Consider the following 20,454-nt stretch of genomic DNA (forward strand, 5'->3'; position numbering starts at 1 on the left):
ATAAATTTCCAGGCGATTGGTGAAAGTTTCCATAGGGATTCATACAAGGGAGTTTTTTAATGCAAAATATTAATTTATTTTGTTCATATAAATATTTAATAAATATATTTTATTCTCTACAAAATATTAAATATGACCATAAAATTCAATGGAGTTCTCATCCTGATTCAGTGCATTTTCAAGCTGACTCTCATCTGAATCTTGGTTAAGAGATTTGGTCTCATCAAGTTTTGGCTTGTTCTACCTACCATGGTACCCACCAAGATTAAGTCGATTTGTGTGAGTCATCTTGGCTTGTTCGAATCATCTCATTTAAATTGGTTTGATATAATAATTATTTCTCTACTAAGAATTTAATCAAAAGATGATCAATCATATAATATTGTTTTATATAAAACATAAATATATATTATTAAAAAAAGAATAATGATTTTCTGACACCCCATCTGACAAACGCCCCGTGACGTGGCATGTGCTAGAAACCATACATTCTCTTTCTTGGGATACACAACTGCACAATTTTATGAGCATGGTTCTAACCCATGCCACGTCAGGGGGCGTCAGAAAATCACGACTCTTAAAAAAATCATCAACCTATATAAATGTGATCAAGATTTTCAAAGTATCGCACAAGTCAATGTGAGGGGTGATTTACATTCACTTTCTTGGTTGATAGCGTCTAGTCTCGGACGAGTTTTAAATCCATGATACCTACCAACCCAATACTTTATTCAATCGATCTAAAAAGGTTGTTGTCGGTGTAGTTGAGCGATAATAATTTAAAAGTATATCCTCTCCTCTCTATTTAATCGAATAAAGTAAAATAATTAGATGGTAACAAATTGTCTACTTAAAAAATATCTTTGATGTAGATAGAAGTACTTCAATAATCAAAACTATGTTGTTTCATGACGTGGATTCCAAATGCATGTAGAAACATCATCAACTTAATTACAATCCTTCATTGTTTTTTGTTTCTTAATTCTTTTTTGGTAGATGAGAGTGGTTACAACGTAAACATATATTATGGTACAGTGTCGACATCAATAGGATTACCACAATTTCTAATTTCCATTCATTAATTAGAGCAATTTTGTTAGGATCCAAGTCTAGATCATGATTTGTTTTATTTCTTTTAGTGATTTTGGATAGAAAGAATTGCGATCTTAAATGAACTTTCGGGAGATAAACTGTAAAATCAACTCCATCATACGTAATGACATCATATGGAACTATAAAGTTCGAAAGATACTTGTGAATTAGTTTGTAATCAACACATCACAATAAAACTAATTAAATTTTTTTTTATAAGACTGCTGATTTATATGTTAGATGATCATGAATCAATAAGTAAAATTATTGGGGTATAACAGAGATGAAGATGACAAGATAAAAGTTTTGGAGATAAAATTAAGCAAAAACACGGGCATCAAGTAATGTTTGAGACTCTCCATCGAACAAATGGCTGAGATGGAAGAACATTCTCAGGCATTCTCTGGAAAAAATGTATCCCTACTAATTTATATTGATTCCTAAAAAAACTAAGTAGTGATCTTTAAAAAATCTCTAATTTTTTTTTTTTTTTTTTTTAACTTTCTACGCAAGCAAGAAGGTTAGGTGGTGTTTGATACCGGTTGTAAAAGCACTTTTTTTAGCTTTTGCGTCTTTAAAATGATTTTTTTATTGGTGATTGTCGTTTGATAACAAAAAATATGTCACAAATTTGCGTTTTTAAAAGCAAATATTAAAAGCGGATGAAAGTATTGATCCAATACAATTGGAAACCAAAAGAATATGGTTTCGATACGGTATGACTCATGCTTATATCTTTACAGATATGATAAGGCATGACTCATACTTATCACTTTACAGGCTCGACGAGATTTGAACCTAGGTCCTGGGATCAACACTTCACACACCTTTACCAACTTAACTAAGTTGGCACCATCTTTTCTCTTCTCAATCTATGTTTATTGGAGAAGCTCAAGTCTCATTTGAGAGTAGAGAAGTCCTAAAATTGATGTAGGAATAATCCAAATAGGTATAAACTAAGCAAAAGTCGATTGAGATGATTTGATCATTTGCAATGAAGTTTGATTATAATTATATTTGAAGGACTGTGCAAGTTAAATTTTCTAAGAGAATAAATAAAGATTCAAAATGTGGCTTAAGGTGGTGACACTAGGTATGGTCCTATGGATATACATATATTACCGAACGATATAATTTTTTGAAGATGACATTGCCCTTTGACTTGGGCCTTCCCTCGTAAACTAATTGGAAATGATCTAGATACCTTTTTCTTCATCCTCTAACCAAAAATCTTTGAATTTTCTCCTCAAAACCATTCCACTTCAAGCTCTTCAACCTTATCATTGATTATAGTTTGTCCCCATTATGAGAAAATCCTAACCTGTCCCTTTTCATGCCAACCACTAACCACCTTTGTTTGCCTACGAAGAAAATGAGAATCTATTCATTTCAAGTTCAATTGGGACTATCTAGGGAGTAGCACGTTCTCGTGAATCATACCAATCTTAGGTATCTAATTTTGGGATTGCAACACGAACAATCCTAACTTATTATATTCAAACTAAACGACATTTTTTTTTATGGTTATAGTTGGGGATTATACAATCAAAGCTAATTTATACGGAGAGAGATCCTCTCCAACAATTTTATGATACAAACTAGTTGCTTCGACAACAAACTACTTCTATTTATCATGATGAAAAAATGGGTGATTTAGATATCTCCACATGTTGATAGATTTTTTGTTCACAAAGGTTTTTGTCACAGATTTCACAAGCTCTCCATTGCGTGATACGTCAAGCCTAACCATGGTAATTTTGTAAATTGAGATGCCATTCAATACACGCGAGCTCATGTGATTGGTCTATCCTACATCTTGTGAGCACTCCCCCCCTCCCCCCCTCATGTTTGTCAATAAGTTGATAACATGTTCAATTGACCTTGGTCTTTTCTTATTGATTAATTTAAAATGACTTAAATATTCTCATCTTCAATGTCAAGCCAAAAGAACGCTTGATATCCCCCCACCCCAAATCCTTTCTCCTTCAAGCTCTTCAATCTTTATGGTATATTTCTATGGAATCTTGTCTTAAATACATCATTTTCAACTTTTGTAGAAAATCTTTGATATTTTTACCCACATTTTCTAGTTTCAAGTTAATTTCTTTAAAGAGGTATCCTCTTAAAAAATTTTATGATACAAATTAGTTGCTTCAACTATTTGTTATGATAAATAAAAGGATGATTTAGATATCAATCTCCACATAATCGTGAATATTTGAGATACACCTTGTGTTTTCAGGCTAATAAAATGCTCCCTTAACATGGGACTTTTCTTATAGTTTAATACAAAATAACTTAAATATCTTCATCTTCAACTTTTAATATAAAAAAATTGGATTTTTCTCCCAAAAATCCTCCATTTTCAAGCTCTTCAATAACTATAGTAAATTTCTTGCAATCTGTTCAACCTTGTTTTAAATCCATTATTTTCAACCCTACCTCTACCTTGGTAGAAAAACCTTTATTTTTCTACCCACTTTTTCGTCCTTTTTACTTTCCCAAAATCCTACCTTGCCCGGAGATTTTTATTAGATAGAATCCTAAGGTTGAAATTGATAGTAACAAATTCTACTCAAGGAGGTTAAAGATGATTAGTTTTAACTTTTAAGAAGAAAAATATATATATATATATTTTTTTTTTACTTAAGGTTAAAGAAAAACGAATTCAAGTCACTTTCTATTAGTCGAAGATAGAATACTGAGTTCAACGGAACGTATGTCATCATTTTGAAAACCTAGTATCATCTCAAATATTCACCAAAACAAGCATGGTTATGTTTAAATTACTCTTAAAAAAAAAAAAAAAAAAGCACCTAACTTTTCTCCCTCAAGTGGGAAAAATTATTGACAAATAGAAAATTGAAAAATAATGCAATTGTTTCTATTTTATTAGAGTCATATATGCTACATTGGTTGGTAACACCCACTAACTGATAAGGTTAGTTTTGACAAGATGATGATGATAAGGTGGGAAGTATGGAGGTAGGGTCCACCAAAGATGGTATCTCACACTACTTTATTTGATTTAGTTCTTATTTGCTAACATGTGATCATATAGAGGAATGAGAGAATATATGATTTAATTATTAAACTAACCATTATTATTATTTAATATTTAAGAAATAAAGGAGACAACCTTTCTAATAAATATTTTATTCATTTCGTGCTTAATAAAAGCAAAATTATAAAGTGAATCGTGACTTTTGAGAGTCTAATTTCATGGACCACGGCCATAATTACCTTTGTATCACCCTATAATGCCACGTGTACAAAACTTTTGGCTAACGGACTTGTTGACTTGCACAACTTTAATCAGCGTGATTGGTGAGTTGTGACCATTACTCTGAGCATTTTTCGGAGTGATTGGATTTGGGTAATTTAGAGATCTTTATAATCACCGATCCAGCTGTTTAGATTGGTGTGTAAGGTTGCAAATAGGTGACCAAGACCAAGGGTTGGTGAGATGGCCAAGATCATGTCTCGGGAGAAGTGAAGTCTTAAGTTCGAAAAGGAATATCAATGGTATCCATTTAATCGGAATTGAATTGATATCAAAATTAATTAAATAGTTTTAAGTCCCTTTTTATTGGAATTAGTCAGAGTCAGGTCTCTTGGAATCAAACCAATTGAGAATCAAATCCGAAAAGAACGAAACAAAAAACCCAAGAATCGAATCGTTTAAAGAGAAATATTTTGATAGTTCCTATTATGATTCCATTGATTTGAGCACCGGACTCAAGATCTATATGAATTAAAGTTGAGAAAAATTAATGGTCCTTGTCCTGGTTCTGGTTCTGGTTGCTATATGAATCGAATCAAAATCGCCCTATTGACACTCTTAAATTCAAAGGATGCACGCATCCCAAGATTAATTTAGTGCTCTGAGAGATTTTGATATCTTAATTCGAGAATTAACTTACAAAGAGGTGAATCAAAAATTTAATGGTGTCGGTGAACCCAAAATTGAGACAAATGTCATTTTACCCATTGAAATCAACCTGATCGATGTTTATGGCCATTGGATTTAAGCTTTTTTCATGATGGGCATAAATTCCAATTAAGAGAGATTAAATCTAGGGTCATAAATTATCAATCATGTTGATAGCTGGTGTGTGGGTCCACCTAAGGGTAGTCCAAACATTCATTGGTCTTGTGTCAAAATTTGTCTCCTTGATGGAAGTCCACTACCTCGATGTTCTGGGCAGAATATTTGATTCCTTATACAGTTTTTCTTTGATTCATTTACCATAGGTTGTTTTGACCAGAACAATGTGTTTTACCCAATTACTGGCCCGATATATTTTTTAAATATTGATAAAAAAGGGTAAAAAGTTATTTACTTGTTTTTTCTATCTTGGTCTTAAATATTGTCTGAGACTGAGATGACTGCCCGAGTCATCTTGGCATCGTTAAGCAACAAGTTAGATATGCACTCTGTCTCAACTTTCACACCATCTCACAAGATAAACAAGATGAGTCGAACAATATTTCGAAAATCTTGACCAAGTCATCCAGGATTTTGATATTTATTTAATTTTAACAAAAATGTGTTTATTAAACCTTGAGGGGTTGGCTCAATGGCTATTTTGGACCGATAAGTGATTAATGCCCGTAGGTCATGAATTCAATGCTCAATATAAGCCTTAATTCCTAGGACCACCCATGAGGGCGCACCCTCACTTACCTGGTGAGTGTGATGTGGAAGCATTGCACTTGCTTCCGAACTAGTCCTTGGACAAGACCATGATCTATGACCTGGGTAAAACTCAAATGACCTGGGTAAAACTCAAATATGGGCTCCATCCACTCTCTATCGGGATACCCAATTGTATATATATATATATATATATGTGGGTCAAGATCAAGGGCCATATGAAAAAACATATGTAAACACAATGTAACATTAATAAATTTTCAAAATATGAATTAGAAATTTCTGATTGAACTGATTTTTTGTGAGGATGATCTCTATGATGGGAAGATCATCTAAAAAAAAATCAGTCCAATTTAAAATTTCTAACCCCATTAAAAGTGATTTAGAATGTGGACCGTCGATTTTTTGTCAATTTTTGCCAATAATTTGTAAATCACTTTTGATAGATTTAGAAGTTTCAGATTGAGCTGATTTTTTGTGAGAATGATCTTCTCATCATAGTGACCATCTTCGCAAAAAATCAGCTCAATCCAAAACCTCTAACCCACATTTTGAAAAACCATTGTTTTTACATATGTCCCTTGAACCGCCCCCTATATATATATATATGTATATATGGGTCACGTTCAAGGGCCAACTGTTTGGCAAACTTTTGGCAAAACATTTTTCAAAACATGGGTTAGCGGTTTTGGAATGGGCTGATTTTTGGTGAGGATGATCTCTACAGTGAGGAGATCATCCTCACCAAAAATCAGCCCAATCCAAAACTTCTAACCCATGTTTACAAGTTGAAAAATCGTGGACCGTCCATTTTTTGTAAACTATTTTTGATGGGGTTAGAAGTTTTGGAATGGGCTGATTTTTGGTGAGGATGATCTCCTCACTGCAGAGATCATCCTCACCAAAAATCAGCCCGTTCCAAAACTTCTAACTCATGTTTTGAAAAAATTTTGCCAAAAAGTTTGCCAAAAAGTTGGCCCTTGAACGCCACCCTATATATATATATATGGGAAATGTTCAACACCCTAAGTTTTACCACACACTTTAACAAACGTTTTTTGTCTTACATAGGTTAGAAGTTTTGGAATGGGCTGATTTTTAGTGAGGATGATCTCTATGATTAGAAGATCATCCTCTCCAAAAATCAACCCATTTTGAAATGTTTAGCCCCATGTTTACACGTTGAAAAATTGTGGACCGTCCATTTTTTGTAAACCATTTTTGATGGGGTTGGAAGTTTTGGAATGAGCTGATTTTTGGTGAGGATGATCTCCTCACCATAGAGATCATCCTCACCAAAAATCAGCCCATTCCAAAACTTCTAACCCATGTAAGACAAAACAAGTTTGTTAAAGTGTGTGGTAAAGCTTAGGGTGCTGAACGGGACCCTATATATATATATAATGTGCTTGCTACTTTCATGAGTTTATTTTTATACCATTTTCTAATCTCATCTTTTACTATTATAATGAGAGAAGGCCAAGTGGTCAACACCAAAATTTGGATTTCAAAAATGTCTTAAACTTTATATAATTAAGGTCATTTTGGTCAAAATCTAAAAAAAAATTAATCCCACATTTGCAAGTCCCTAAAATCAGATTCATTGATTTTCAAAATCACAAAAATATTCTTTTTTTTACTTTGTAATCTTTAAACTATCCTTTAATTAATAATTTAAATTACAAATAAGCCCTTTCAACACATGTGGGTTTGCACATCCCACCTTCTATTATATCTCAAATAAAAATCATTTGTACAAAATTAAAATATATATAAGGTAAATTCGGTATAATGTAGGTACAAAAATATCCATTTTAATTTTTAATGAAAATAAATGTCAAAATAGATGTATGCCATTTTCGATAAATATCCCATGATAATTTTTTTGAGTCGTACTAAAGTAACATTGAAATTGACATCATTTAGGATATTGGTGCGCACAGAACCATAGATGCTTCTATAAACACATCCACGTCAACAATGTCCTAAACAATGTCAATTTCAATGTTACTTCAACATTTTCCATTTTTTTATGTGTGATTATTTGATCACATTCAATCACATATGTCTCAATGATTCTTGAAACTCTAGTTTAACTATTTTTGTATTGAGATTGATTGAGTCTATAATAAAATAAAAAAATCCAACAACCAATTAATTATCTTATGTGTTTGTTTCCACTATTTTTAGGTTATATCTTGCAATCTTTCTTCGGATACCATGTGTCAATTATTTCATCTTCTCTGATTCTTTAACTTTTCTCATCTTGAGTTTATTTATATGAGTCATCCTAGAATGACCTTGGCTGGGGACATGTGGGGGATGTCTTGACGTGCTGTGGCACACGTATGTCCGTAGATGTGTTTTACTTGTATCTTGAAAAAAACACATCTAGGGACATGTACGCGCCCGCCAAGATGTCCGTCGCATGTCCCCCACTAAGGTCACTCCAGCATTAATCTATTTATATATATGTTAGAATAAATATTGTTATATGTAAAGGAGAGCATTCAGAGGCCTTAAAGAGAGCCAAAAATTGTGCCAAACATTTTTCAAAACATGGGTTAGAAGTTTCGGAATTAGCTGATTTTTTATGAGGATAATCTTCATTTTTCAAAACATGGGTTAGAAGTTTTGGAATGAATTGTTTTTTTTTTTTTTTTTTTTTTGTGAGGATGATCTTTTAAAAAATCAGCTCATTTCGAAACTTCTAACCCTCGTTTACAAGTTAAAGAATCGTGGATCGTTCAATTTTTGTAAATCACTTTTGATGGGATTAGAAACTTCAGAACGGATTGATTTTTGATGATGATGATCTCCTCATCATATATATCATCCTCATAAAAAATCAGCTCATTATGAAACTTTTGACCCATATATAAAAAAAATGTTTGGCTCTCCTTAGGGCTTCAGAACGCCACCCATATGTAAATAAGAATGACATAGGCCAAAATTTAAGATATCCACCTATGTTTTCAAACTGATGCCATGCCTCCCTTCCCTTATTTATGTTTATTCTGGAATGAGTCATGATGGAGTGACCTCATATCACACATCCTAGTGTGAAAGTGTGTAGGAACCACAAATGCTTTTCATTGAGAGGTTAGGATGTGCCATATGAGGTACAATATTAAGGTCACTTCAGCATTATTCTTCTGGAATACATAAAAAAAAGTGACCTAAATATTCTCGTATGCAACTCTAATCAAAACCCCTAGATTTTTCTCCTCTGAACCCATCATCTAGGATACAAATTTTTTACATTGATTTTCAATTTTAAAGATTTTATTTCCGTCAACCATTAACCCTCAAAAGCAAGATAAGGATTTTTTCAAAAAGTAAAAGGTGGTGTATTTTTACATTTATTTTTCTCTTAAGATACAATTTTTAGGTACAGTTTTTTACCCTAGATTTTAACCTTATAAATTCTGTCACAAATTTTTAGGGGAGCTTCTATTGCCACACAAACTTTTACTAATGGTGCCCCAAGCTGTGTGCTAGTTCTTTAGTGAGTTACATATGAATTGGGGTTCTCTTAGCAAAAGTTGATATGGCAATAGAATCTCTCTTTAATAGGTAGAAAATCAATAAGTAAAGGAGGTGAAGACACAGTTTGGAGATGATGGATTGGAAATAATGATTGATAGGTTAAAATAAGGGTAACTTACACTTTGACCACCTATTTTTTGGGATAATTATATTTTGCCCCTCTAATATTTTGAAGATTGCACTTACCTTCCCTTTTACTCATGTGGTTAAAATTTAGATGCTATATTTCTATTTTTTTACTCTTATTTTATGTTATTTTTATTAGAAAAAATAAATTTTAATACAATAATTAAAATTCTCCAACCTACGCATTCATTGAACTCATTTTTTTCATGGGCATATTTTTATTTATAAAAAAGAACACATTAAAAAAAGGTCAAATTGTCTTTATAAAAGGAATTTAACGGTTAAGTTGACTGCAATTTGACGGGGGGGGGGGGGGAGTGAATCCTTTAAATAATTATAAGAGAGGTAAGTACAATTATCATAACATTAAAGAATTAAAATGGAATTATACCAAATTACAAGGGGTCAAAGTGTAATTTACCCTTAAAATAATTTAACCTAAAGATTAAATATCTTGAAGATGGACGAGATCATCAAGAGTTTTGGGCTAGAGGATGGACAAAAAGGGATTTAGGTCATTGTAGGTAAGTCTTGAGGTGAAGGGGGGCATGTGTCATCAGTTTGAAAAATATAAGGACATCTTGGATATAAACTAAAATATGGAGGGGAATGTGAATCACCAATCAAATAATGGCACATAAATCATATATTTCTGGTCGGTCCAAATTCTCAAGGTAAACTTGGATTAAAAATTAACTTCTCAAACTAAATTGAACATATATTTTTCCACGTGAAAACGAATTTTGTTGTTTTGCACCTTTATCGATCGAAAAAAAATAAAATTAATTCATTTGAACCAATCTTTTGAAATCCGAGCCAATCATTTACCTATGTTGATTGGTTTCAAATCAATCCAACCTAAATGTGAAATATTGAGTACAATTTTCTTCTGAACATCGAGGGTCTTATACAAGAGATTAAAGTGATATTAAAAGATGAGATTCAATAGATCAAAAGTAATTTATCATAGAGATTAAAGAACTTGAAATGATTGATTTTAAGTAGTTAAATTTAGAGAGTTGTTATTGCCACACCAACTACTAATGCCACACCAAATCCTATGTAAATCACCAAAAGAGTTGCACATAGTTGGTGTAGTGTTAGTAAAAGTTGGTGAAACAATAATAACTCGTTTAATTTATCATTATTCTATGAGAGATAAGAGAAAACTTTGGCCCAATGGAACATATCATCGATTTCAAAAGATAGAAATGCCTTGAATATGGTGGGGTTTATTATATTCGATTCAGGCCAACCACTTCACTTATCGGAATGAGTTAATTGTTAATCTAATTAGTTCAATTGGATAGGTCATCTGATTTTCTCAAAAACTTATTTTTATAGTGGTCCATTCCATGAAAACTAACATGTCTTGCTCATCTGTTCGACTTATAATGTTTTGGTTTGATTTTTAAAACACTGATTTTAACTATATATATTGGTTTGGTATTCAATATTTTACAAATGACTAATTAATTTAAAAATAAAGAAAATATATTAATTATAGATAATTGCTATTGACACCCCAACATTTACTTACTACACCCAAATTTCTTAAATTATTTATCACCCTAATTAAGGATTAAAACACACTCTTCAAACACTTCAAAAGGTTTAGCTCAAATTACAATCTTAAGTTTCAACATTACAAATATAATGACATTATGTTCAAATAATTTCAATAGATGTTTATAATTATGATTAGATTAATGTTGGATTGACCTCAGTGGGGGACACACGAGAGACATCTTGATGTGATGGCACGCATATATCTATAAATGCATTTTCTTCGAAATATGAATAAAACGTATTTACGAACATGCGCACGTCACCATGTCAAGGTGTCTCCCATTGATGTCACTTTAGCACGACTCTTATGATTAATCTCATATAAAAACCTAAGCCCAAAAAAATAGAAATTCTATTGACACCTCAATTTAGCTATTCTCGACCGTTCACTTATTTCCTTTATTTTCAATTGGATCGTAATAAGTAAAAGTTGAGATGCCAAAGAACAACTCCCTAGTTCTAAAGAACACAATTTAATAAGACAAATCTATTAGTCCGTTTGAAAGCAAGCGTAACGGTAGGAAAAAGAAAAGTTAAAACGTGTGGGCTCAGTGACCTTAAATGACTCCGCGATAGTTGGCACGTGCAATTGGCCCAACTCAACCAAGTACTTTAGCAGCTCACTAATCACTGTACCGGCGGGATCTTAGTACGTTTAAACGAAGGAAAATTCTAAAATGGCTTCCCATGATACTGCTTTCGATAGTGAGCTGGCGTGGATTTATGCATACAACCATACATATTTTCCTCGAGATACAAATGAAAATTATTTTCGGCATCATCCCATCATTGAACTCAGTGCAGTAGGAAGCATGATTTTAAAACTCGATTTCGCTTCTCGTCTCGTCCATATCATATACCGAGTCTTCTCAGATGAATTTTTCAATACGTTTGAACGTGTCCGTTTGTCTCGTCCATGCCTGATATCGAAACGACTCGAGAGATATGTCTCAGTATCGGATGAGTTTTAAAACCATGGTAGAAAGTCATATAAAATTACTTAATAGACCCTCTAGCAGGACTTCTTTCTAAATGCAGTAATGCACCCTAACCTTTGGTATAGTAATATGACGAATTAATTAGTGAAATCTTTCTTATTAATAATCCCCCTTAGTCTTATGAGGTGTCAATGGGTACCCATTTAGAATCGAATTTGAAAATTCAGACTTTTATTTTTAATATTCGATTAGAAGTAAGTTTCAAAGCAAACGAGCCGAATAAAAATCGAAACCGATAAATTCTATCTGGTGGACACCCGTCAGATTCGATTTGTTTTACCTTTTTTCATATTATGAATTTTTTGTACCCGTCAGATTCGATTTGTTTTACCTTTTTTCATATTATGAATTTTTTGTACCTTTTAAAATTAATAGATATTACATAATTTTTTTCATGTGTTTCATATAATTATGTATTTTAATTTAAAAAGTTATTCTTTCTTATAAATTTATCTTTACTATTATAACGAGAGAAGGAATGGAAAAAGTGGTTCGACACCAATATTTGAATAGTCATAAATGCTCTCATCCTTATTTTTAAATTTAATACAATTAAAATTATTTTGATCAAAATAAAAAAAATTGTACTACACACCCTAAAAATATGGATTCCTCCAAAATTTTGAAGCATGACCACTTCATAGTCGACTTATGTTGCACAACACTATTTACAAGTTTACACTTTGCAACATACTATAAGTTACAATAGCATTTTTCTCGAACGAGTTTTACAAAAAATGTGTTTTTATTCTTTTTGAACTAAAAAATCTTAAATTATTTAGAATAGTTAGAGAATAATATTTTCGTTGAAAAAAATTAAAAAATTATGAATTTTTCAAGAATTAAACGGGAGATTGCTAAGAAGGGTACCAAGTACCAACTTGTGATCAAATGGATATTTTTTCTAGATTGTCCCACATATTTAAGTAATATAATAATTATTTATTTTTATTTAAATATTTTAAAATTTTAAACCTAAGCTACCATGTGATATGAACTACTTTTTGACTCGTTCATGCATACAAGCTGCTTTCTTACCTGTATTGTTTATTTATGTGAAGAATTGTACCCATAAAATAATGAACCAAAGTTATGAATAAATTAAATTAATACCCCGTGACAAGCTTTCACATGGTCCAGACCACAAAAGAGGGTGTGATGATACGTTCGAATCGTACTATTCTTCCGTGATGAAATATATTTTTATTAAATTTTATATAAAAAGTTATATATTTAATTAGGGGTGTCAATGGGTATCCATTTATGGGCACTAAATTGAAATTGAAATCGAAAATCCTGATTCTGATTCCCTTTTTATTAAAACTGATTAGAGCCAGTCTAATCAAAACGATAAGATTTGGAATCATTAGATTATTTCCAATGGATAGTCATGAGTATCCGGAATCGATTTATTTTTGTCTATTATTTTTAATTTAGACATGATTTAAGGTTTTACTATATTTTAAAATTAACTTAAATTATATAAAGTTCGTCATTTTTTCTTATAAACTAAATATTGGTTTTAAATAAGTCTTCTCTTCTTAAAGTTTATTACTTATTAAGAAGATGAATTTTAATTTTTGACAAAAAAAGGTCATTAAATCATATTTTATTTTTAGTGGAACAATTTATAATTAAGTTGGTACTGTGTAGATAATATGTTATTTTTAGAATGATTTTGAAATGTTTTTTTGCATTCGATTTTTGAGAATTGGAATCAACGGGTACCCACAATTCTTGTTGGGTTTAGTTCCGATTTCACTTATTTTAGAATCGGAACCAGAAACATATAGTAGTTATGGATCTAATTTTCTTATAAACCGACCCATTGACACCCTTATATTTATTACAAAAATTATAATCTAAATAATATGTTTGTCAATGGATCGGATAGTTGCTAAATTAACATCTATCTAAAACAAATATTATTAAATCTAGACTCGATCAAGTCTATCATTTTAAATTTTTGATATCAATGGATTAGTCAAATCGAATTGATGCTACTAGCATCTATTCGGGGAAATGTCATTAAATCTAGACTCAATTAGATCTATCATTTTAAGTTTTGAAGCTGACCCAATATATATGTGGTGCCAGGAGAAGTAGACACAAAATTCTAATAATTTTAAAAGATTTATAAGTAGAGACATTTTTTTTCACCATGGATCAAAATATTTTAACAGAGTTCAATGATCACTCATTGTCAAAGCTTTTGATTAGGATTTTTTTTTAAAACTTATTTCAAACCATGTACCCTAAAGGGTTAAGATATCATTTAGGCCAGTGTGAGAGTCCATGAGACTCAAATGAGAACCTTAGTTTAGGTTCTATATGTTTTTTTTTTTTTTTCAATATATGGACTTTATGTCGGTGTGGCACCCAAACGCATGATCGGGTGCCATTAGATGTACAACATAAAATTTTATGAATCTTCAATTTTATTTATAATTTTTTGAAAAAAAGAAGAAGATATTTTCTCACGGTGGATTTAATTTTTAAAATTGGGAGTCTAGTAACCGTCATTTTCAAAATCAATATCTATCATTTTTTTTTTTGCATTTTTATTGTACATCCAATTAAGAACACAAAATATGTGGGGTTGAGGTGTCATTTGGACCTATGTGCCGGGCCACATGGCCCAAGTTGTCCAAGCTCTACGTGGTCACCTGATCTATACAAACTTTTTCCCTACAAAAACATTTTCTCATATGATTGGAATATGGTTGATCAAAATTTAATTATTTATCGAATTGAATTTATTGGTTGAGTTTAAGGGTGTTCAAAAAATCTATAATCGATAATCCAAACTTAAATTTTTAACGAAAATTGGATCAGAATTGATTTCTTACCCGGACCGTGACCAACCTGATGAGTATAAGTTCAATATTGGATTAGGTGCTTGAAATCAGCTTGAAAATAAAACACAGGTGTTGTTGGGACTTAGGGGTTGTGATACTCAAATACTTTTTCAAACATTACTTTTATGGAGTACGAATCAAAATCTGGATGGAAATCAGGTCGGTTTAAACCTGGTTTCACTAGTTTCAGATTCACCTTCTGGCTATCAGTCCAAGTTGAATCCGAAATCGATTAGCTCGTTCCAGATTTTGATTTACCCCAAACCGGATCAAAACCCGATAAATCGATTTTGCTCTGGTCTGGGTTACTCAGTTGAACACCCTTAGTTGGGTCTTTAACCGGATCAAAATCTAGTAAATCAATTTCGATCCACTCCAGGTTACCTGGTTGAACACTCCTAGTTGGGTCTTTACGGGAGATCAAATACTTGATTTGACCTTGACCCAGAGTTATTGGTTTGAAATGGATCGGATATTGGGTCTAAAAAGATCCATTGTAAGCGCTAGGCTAAATTTCATGCTATTGGTCCGGTAGACGATAAAGATAGCCTATCAAACCAAATGTTGCACCGGAGGATGGAAACTTTCCATCAAACGGTTCTTATGAAGCAATTCTTTGAAACCAACACTTGACCCGATTCGGATCTTAAGCAAGTCTTGAACAGCAATTTTACAAATTCCTAGAGATTCCTCTCTCTTCCTTTGCAATATAAATCGTTGACGTCTCTTCTCATCTCAGCCGTAGATTGAAAATTCTGTGTCCAGCGACGTTGAGTTGATTACTAGCATTTTCATAAAAAACGAGTGGCCGAAGTCAAGGGTAAGGGTATCATCTAATTTACAGAATTGTAAGGGAGTTTTTGGTCTTTTCACTTATAGTGATGATGCATCAGTAGTTTAAATCAGCCATCACTTCAACTGCTCACGAGAGACAGACTTCTGACCATTTCAGAGAGGTGGGTCATATGTGAACTGTGAAGTCAGGGAGATTTTCGAGGATTTGACTATTTTTCAATGGCATTTTCGTCATTTCAGGTGATTTTCAAAATGAAGGGACACTATTGTAATTAAATGAAATGACAGGGGGGATTATGTATAACTAGCCGTATAAAAATAAAAATCTACTAGGCTCATGTGCTCCTTGTCGCGGAGGAGAAACAGGAGGGTCGACTGGTTCTGGATCCCCAAATCTAGGGTTTCTTCTCTCACCAAAATCTCCACAAATCCAACTGATTCAAGCCGATTTTTCATCATTAAATCAGATCTCGAAGGTTTTCTACTGTTTAATTCAGCTTTATTTTGTCCAGGTCATCTTATTCACCATATACTTCAGTTTCTCTCTCGCTTACTTGCTCGCTCACAGTTTCAGCCTCAAATGCTCATTTTGGACTGTATTTTACTTTAAATGATTTTTATGGTGTTGTTTTTGTGTTTCTTGACTTATCGAGTCCATGTGAGAACTGAGATCTGGATTCTGGACTGTGAGAAAAAGTTACTAATTTGCTAGGTTATTTGAGTTAAATGTGGTGGAGATTTAGATCTGTAGTTTTAATTTCCGCAAATCTGGTTAAAGTGCTGATTTTTAATTTCTTAAGCTATTAAACTCGAAGAATTAGGGTTTTTTGTTAGTCTCTACTGTCAATGGCAGTTTGATTCGTAAAATTTTGTTGGATAAACTGCTGTTGTTAACGGGTTTCAAGTGCGTTGGTGAAATGGGTATGAGATTTTTCTGAAATTTAGCTATGAAATTTTGGTATAAGGTGTTTGCCACTTTCTCACAGGAAAGATTTGATTTTTCTTTCTTTATTCTTGCTTTCTTTCCATTTTGACTGATAATTGCCCGTCTTGGTATCTCATAATTGCTTTTTTTTTTTTTTAAAGATTTTGTTTTGCTTTAATGGTGAGATACCTATATTTGATTTCTGATCTTTCTCTAATTTTAACGAGATTTTACTGAGGAGGATCCATATGTCTGTAGGATCTGAGAGATGGACAGGCAACTAAGCTTTTGGCAACTTGGGGATGAGCTTCGGGGACAGTCGAAGGTCTCGGAAGATCACCAATGGTTCATGGTTGCTTCTAAACTGGCTGAGCAGACGAGAACAAAGGGCGAGCGAATGAACAACCTTGATCTTTCGAAGGCCTCTCCAGAAACAAGGCCAAGAGAGAAAATTGGGTTTCAGGAAGCTAACAAATTTGAGAATTTTAATTTCAACCTGTTGAATTTGGACACCAAATTGACGGAAACCCTTGGCAAGACGTCCCCCGGGAATGGTGTTTACAATCTTAATGCAGTTTATCAGAAAGGCACCAGCAACAACATAGGAAATATTAACCTCTCAGTTGGAAACAAGTTCAGTAATAATAACCACAGCAACAAAGAGTTCAACAACAGCAATAACAACAACAATAACAACGACAACAACAATAGCAACAACAGTGCTGTTGACAGAAGGTTCAAGACCTTGCCCTCTACAGAGACTCTCCCGCGAAATGAGGTGCTGGGGGGATACATTTTCGTGTGTAACAACGACACAATGCAAGAAGATCTTAAGCGTCAGCTATTTGGTAAGTTTGGCTGTTCTCTTTGTGATTGGATGTGATTCAATGGTTAGAATTGATCAATCTATACCTTCGTTGCATTTGGATATGGTAGTTTCTAGATTAGGTCCTAACCCTTTAAGCCGGATTGTTTGGGGTTGTGACATACCCAATTTCATTCTCTTGTCCTCTATACACTGCTTTTGCTATAGTAGGTCTACCTGTTTATTTGTTATTTTCCTGTGACAGGTTTGCCACCAAGGTATAGAGATTCTGTTCGGGCAATAACACCGGGGTTACCTCTGTTTCTCTATAACTACACTACACACCAACTACATGGGATATTTGAGGTTTGATACTATCTTTTTTATTCCTTGTTTTTTTTTTAAATGTTAATTGTTGAAGCAGTATTTGAAATCTGATTGGCGTTCCATGATGCCTAGCTCATGTACTTGTATTTCATTCCTTTGGAGGAGAACCTACTGTTACCCACAACGTCAAAATTAGTTAAAATGGTGCTTTCTTATTAGTTAATGTAGAATAGAACAACCATATTGTCATGTAGGTTAAGATATGTTTAAGATTGTCATACAAAGGGTATAACAAGATATTATCATTTTTATGCCTTTCTTTGAAATCAGTTTTTCATTTTCTTTCTACAGGCAGCCAGTTTTGGGGGATCAAACATCGACCCAACAGCTTGGGAAGATAAAAAATGCAAAGGAGAGTCAAGGTTTCCTGCCCAGGTAAACTAAATATTGGTTGGAGAATTTGTATTAGTTTTGCTCTATAGTAATATTTCCAGTTCGATTTTTTTTTTTTTTTGTCTGATTAGTTTTGCAAAAACAATCTTTAGGTACGTATTCGCATTAGGAAGCTCTGCAAGGCATTAGAAGAAGATGCTTTCAGGCCAGTTTTGCATCACTATGATGGACCCAAGTTTCGTCTCGAGCTTTCTATTCCTGAGGTAAGATGTTCATATTTTTTTTTTCCATGTGTGGAACATATGAATGTATATTATCAACCATGTTATTTTATTCGTGTATTTATTGACCAATTGCACATTATAAGTTTACTTTTTAATCTTAAGCAAATACTGATGGTATTGAGTTCTATCTGTTGGGTTTTTACAGACCTTGGCCTTACTGGATCTGTGTGAACAAGGAGGCATGTGAACCAGTTGTTGATGAAGTCTGTGCTTGAGCAAGAAATGTGTTGGTAATGGTAGAAGTAATAGTACATCTGTAAGTCTATAGAAGTGTCAGCGGTGTCTTCCTCAGATCTTCCACAAAGCGCAAGCTTGGTAAGGTAAGTCTGGTTGGTGGATCTTCTCAAGAAGAGTAGAAGAAGTACTTAGCAGGATTTGAAATCATTGGAAGAGGTGTGGTATGCCTGCGGAATAATCTTAGTGCAGTGGGGGTCCTTGAGAAGTACTTTTATTTGAATGCTACATAATATGTTATTATTATATATTGTCATAGTTTCAAAGAGACTTCAGAATCTGAAGAAAACAACATATGTAAATGTCAAAGCCTATCAAGAAGAGAGGAAGGCTTTTGATGTTTTTTTTTATTGTTGGGGTGTTGGGTGCTTTCTAGTGTTCTCATATGTAATCTTCCTACTAGTAAAAGAAAGAGTTTAATGATATGAGAAATTAGGCTAGTATGGATTCAATTTTATTGTCAATCTGGGTATCATCACTGTGGTCTAGAGTAGACCATGCGACTGTCAAGCCAACCTAACAGTGGTGTTACAATGCGTAGTTTTATTCCTTCTATGGGTGTTTTGGCCTTGCACGTATCTATTGTCTTGCCTGTGTCAAGCCAATCTAACAGTTGTGTTACAATGCTTAGTATTGTTACTTCGTGTGTTTCGGCCTATATGTATCTCTTATCTTACCTGTGTTGTTTCACTTTGGATATTGATCTACTTTCTTATTAACCTCTTGAGACAACTTTACAGACCATTCCCAATCCAAAGTGGAATGAATCCCGACTGTTTTACCTGATTGCCAGCTTTTCATGACTCAACAAATTTGAACTTGGATCAACAGAGACAACTAGATTTCTCTTACCATTCAGGTGCAGATATCGATTCCATGGAAGAGTTAATTGAGAAATTATGGGTCCCAAGTTTTAAGCTGAAGAAAGTAGCCCCTGCTCTCATGGATTAAGAAACAGGATCCGAAACAAATATGGTTTGGGGATTGAACCATTGTCCAATTCTGCTTTCATTGAAGGTTGTGTTACTGGTTGAATAGAAGCTCTTAAAAATATTATAAACTAGAGGTTTTGGACTAATTGCTTGCTAAATTATAAAGAATAATGATGAATTAACGATGTTGGGTGCGTGGCTGACATGAAAAAGATCTATGGGAATTTCTGCAATTGATGGTACTCTCGACTGTCTTTCTCCACTGGAAGGCTAATGGTTTTTTTTTTCTTTTGACGACGTGGTATCGTAACTTACGTCGGAGTTCCAACTAGTGGGACTGGGTGAGCCAGGCCCTGGACCAAGGCATATAGGTCCCTCCCTGTAGGGCGCGTGCAACGCCTGTACATTACATGGTAGGTGCATGGTACATCACATGCACCAGGTAAGTGGGCCTCAAGGAAGCTGTTGCTCATACTGGGTATCGAACACAACCTCCAGACTCTGACCGTGTTATTGGATTCAAAATTGCCATTGTCATTGAGCCAACCACTCTGGGTTGGAAGACTAATGTTAAATGAACTAAACACTCGAGTCTTCAACCCTTTCACCAAACCCTTGATTTTTCTATTTAGAAACCAATCATTTTTAATCTTCCAGATAAATTTTCTTTCTCGCATCTTCTACCATCAGAGATTCTCTCTCCAAATTTCAAACAGGATTAATCTGGGAAGTATAAAAGGAGCATGGATTTCTACAAGAGAGGTTGAAGATGCCATGGTAAGTATAAAAGGAGTATGGATTTCTACAAGAGAGGTTGAAAATGCCATGGAAAACGACGTTGAATTGAATAGGTTCAAACAATTTACCCTAGATATTCAAGAGCTAGAAAATGACATTGTAAAAAGAAAAA

The 20,454-nt window shown here is 33.3% G+C and overlaps 1 protein-coding gene across 2 annotated transcripts; it reads left to right on the plus strand.

Moving 5' to 3' along the window:
• Positions 1-15,968: 15,968 nt before the first annotated feature.
• LOC147398512 (DCD (Development and Cell Death) domain protein) lies at positions 15,969-19,076 on the plus strand. 2 transcript variants are annotated; one of them, XM_086447744.1, is made up of 6 exons: positions 15,969-16,120; positions 16,828-17,417; positions 17,640-17,740; positions 18,053-18,136; positions 18,247-18,357; positions 18,524-19,076. In XM_086447744.1, exons 2-6 carry the CDS (start codon positions 16,838-16,840, stop codon positions 18,563-18,565), a joined length of 918 nt encoding a protein of 305 aa, XP_086303870.1. In that variant the 5' UTR covers positions 15,969-16,120; positions 16,828-16,837; the 3' UTR covers positions 18,566-19,076. The 2 variants fall into 2 exon arrangements, with proteins under 2 accessions (XP_086303870.1, XP_086303869.1); XM_086447743.1 differs by having other exon boundaries at positions 15,973-16,156.
• Positions 19,077-20,454: the final 1,378 nt, after the last annotated feature.

Source organism: Akebia trifoliata, chromosome 7 (assembly GCF_017979445.1).
Source record: "Akebia trifoliata isolate Shusen 1 chromosome 7, ASM1797944v1, whole genome shotgun sequence".
Classification (NCBI taxonomy): Eukaryota; Viridiplantae; Streptophyta; class Magnoliopsida; order Ranunculales; family Lardizabalaceae; genus Akebia; species Akebia trifoliata.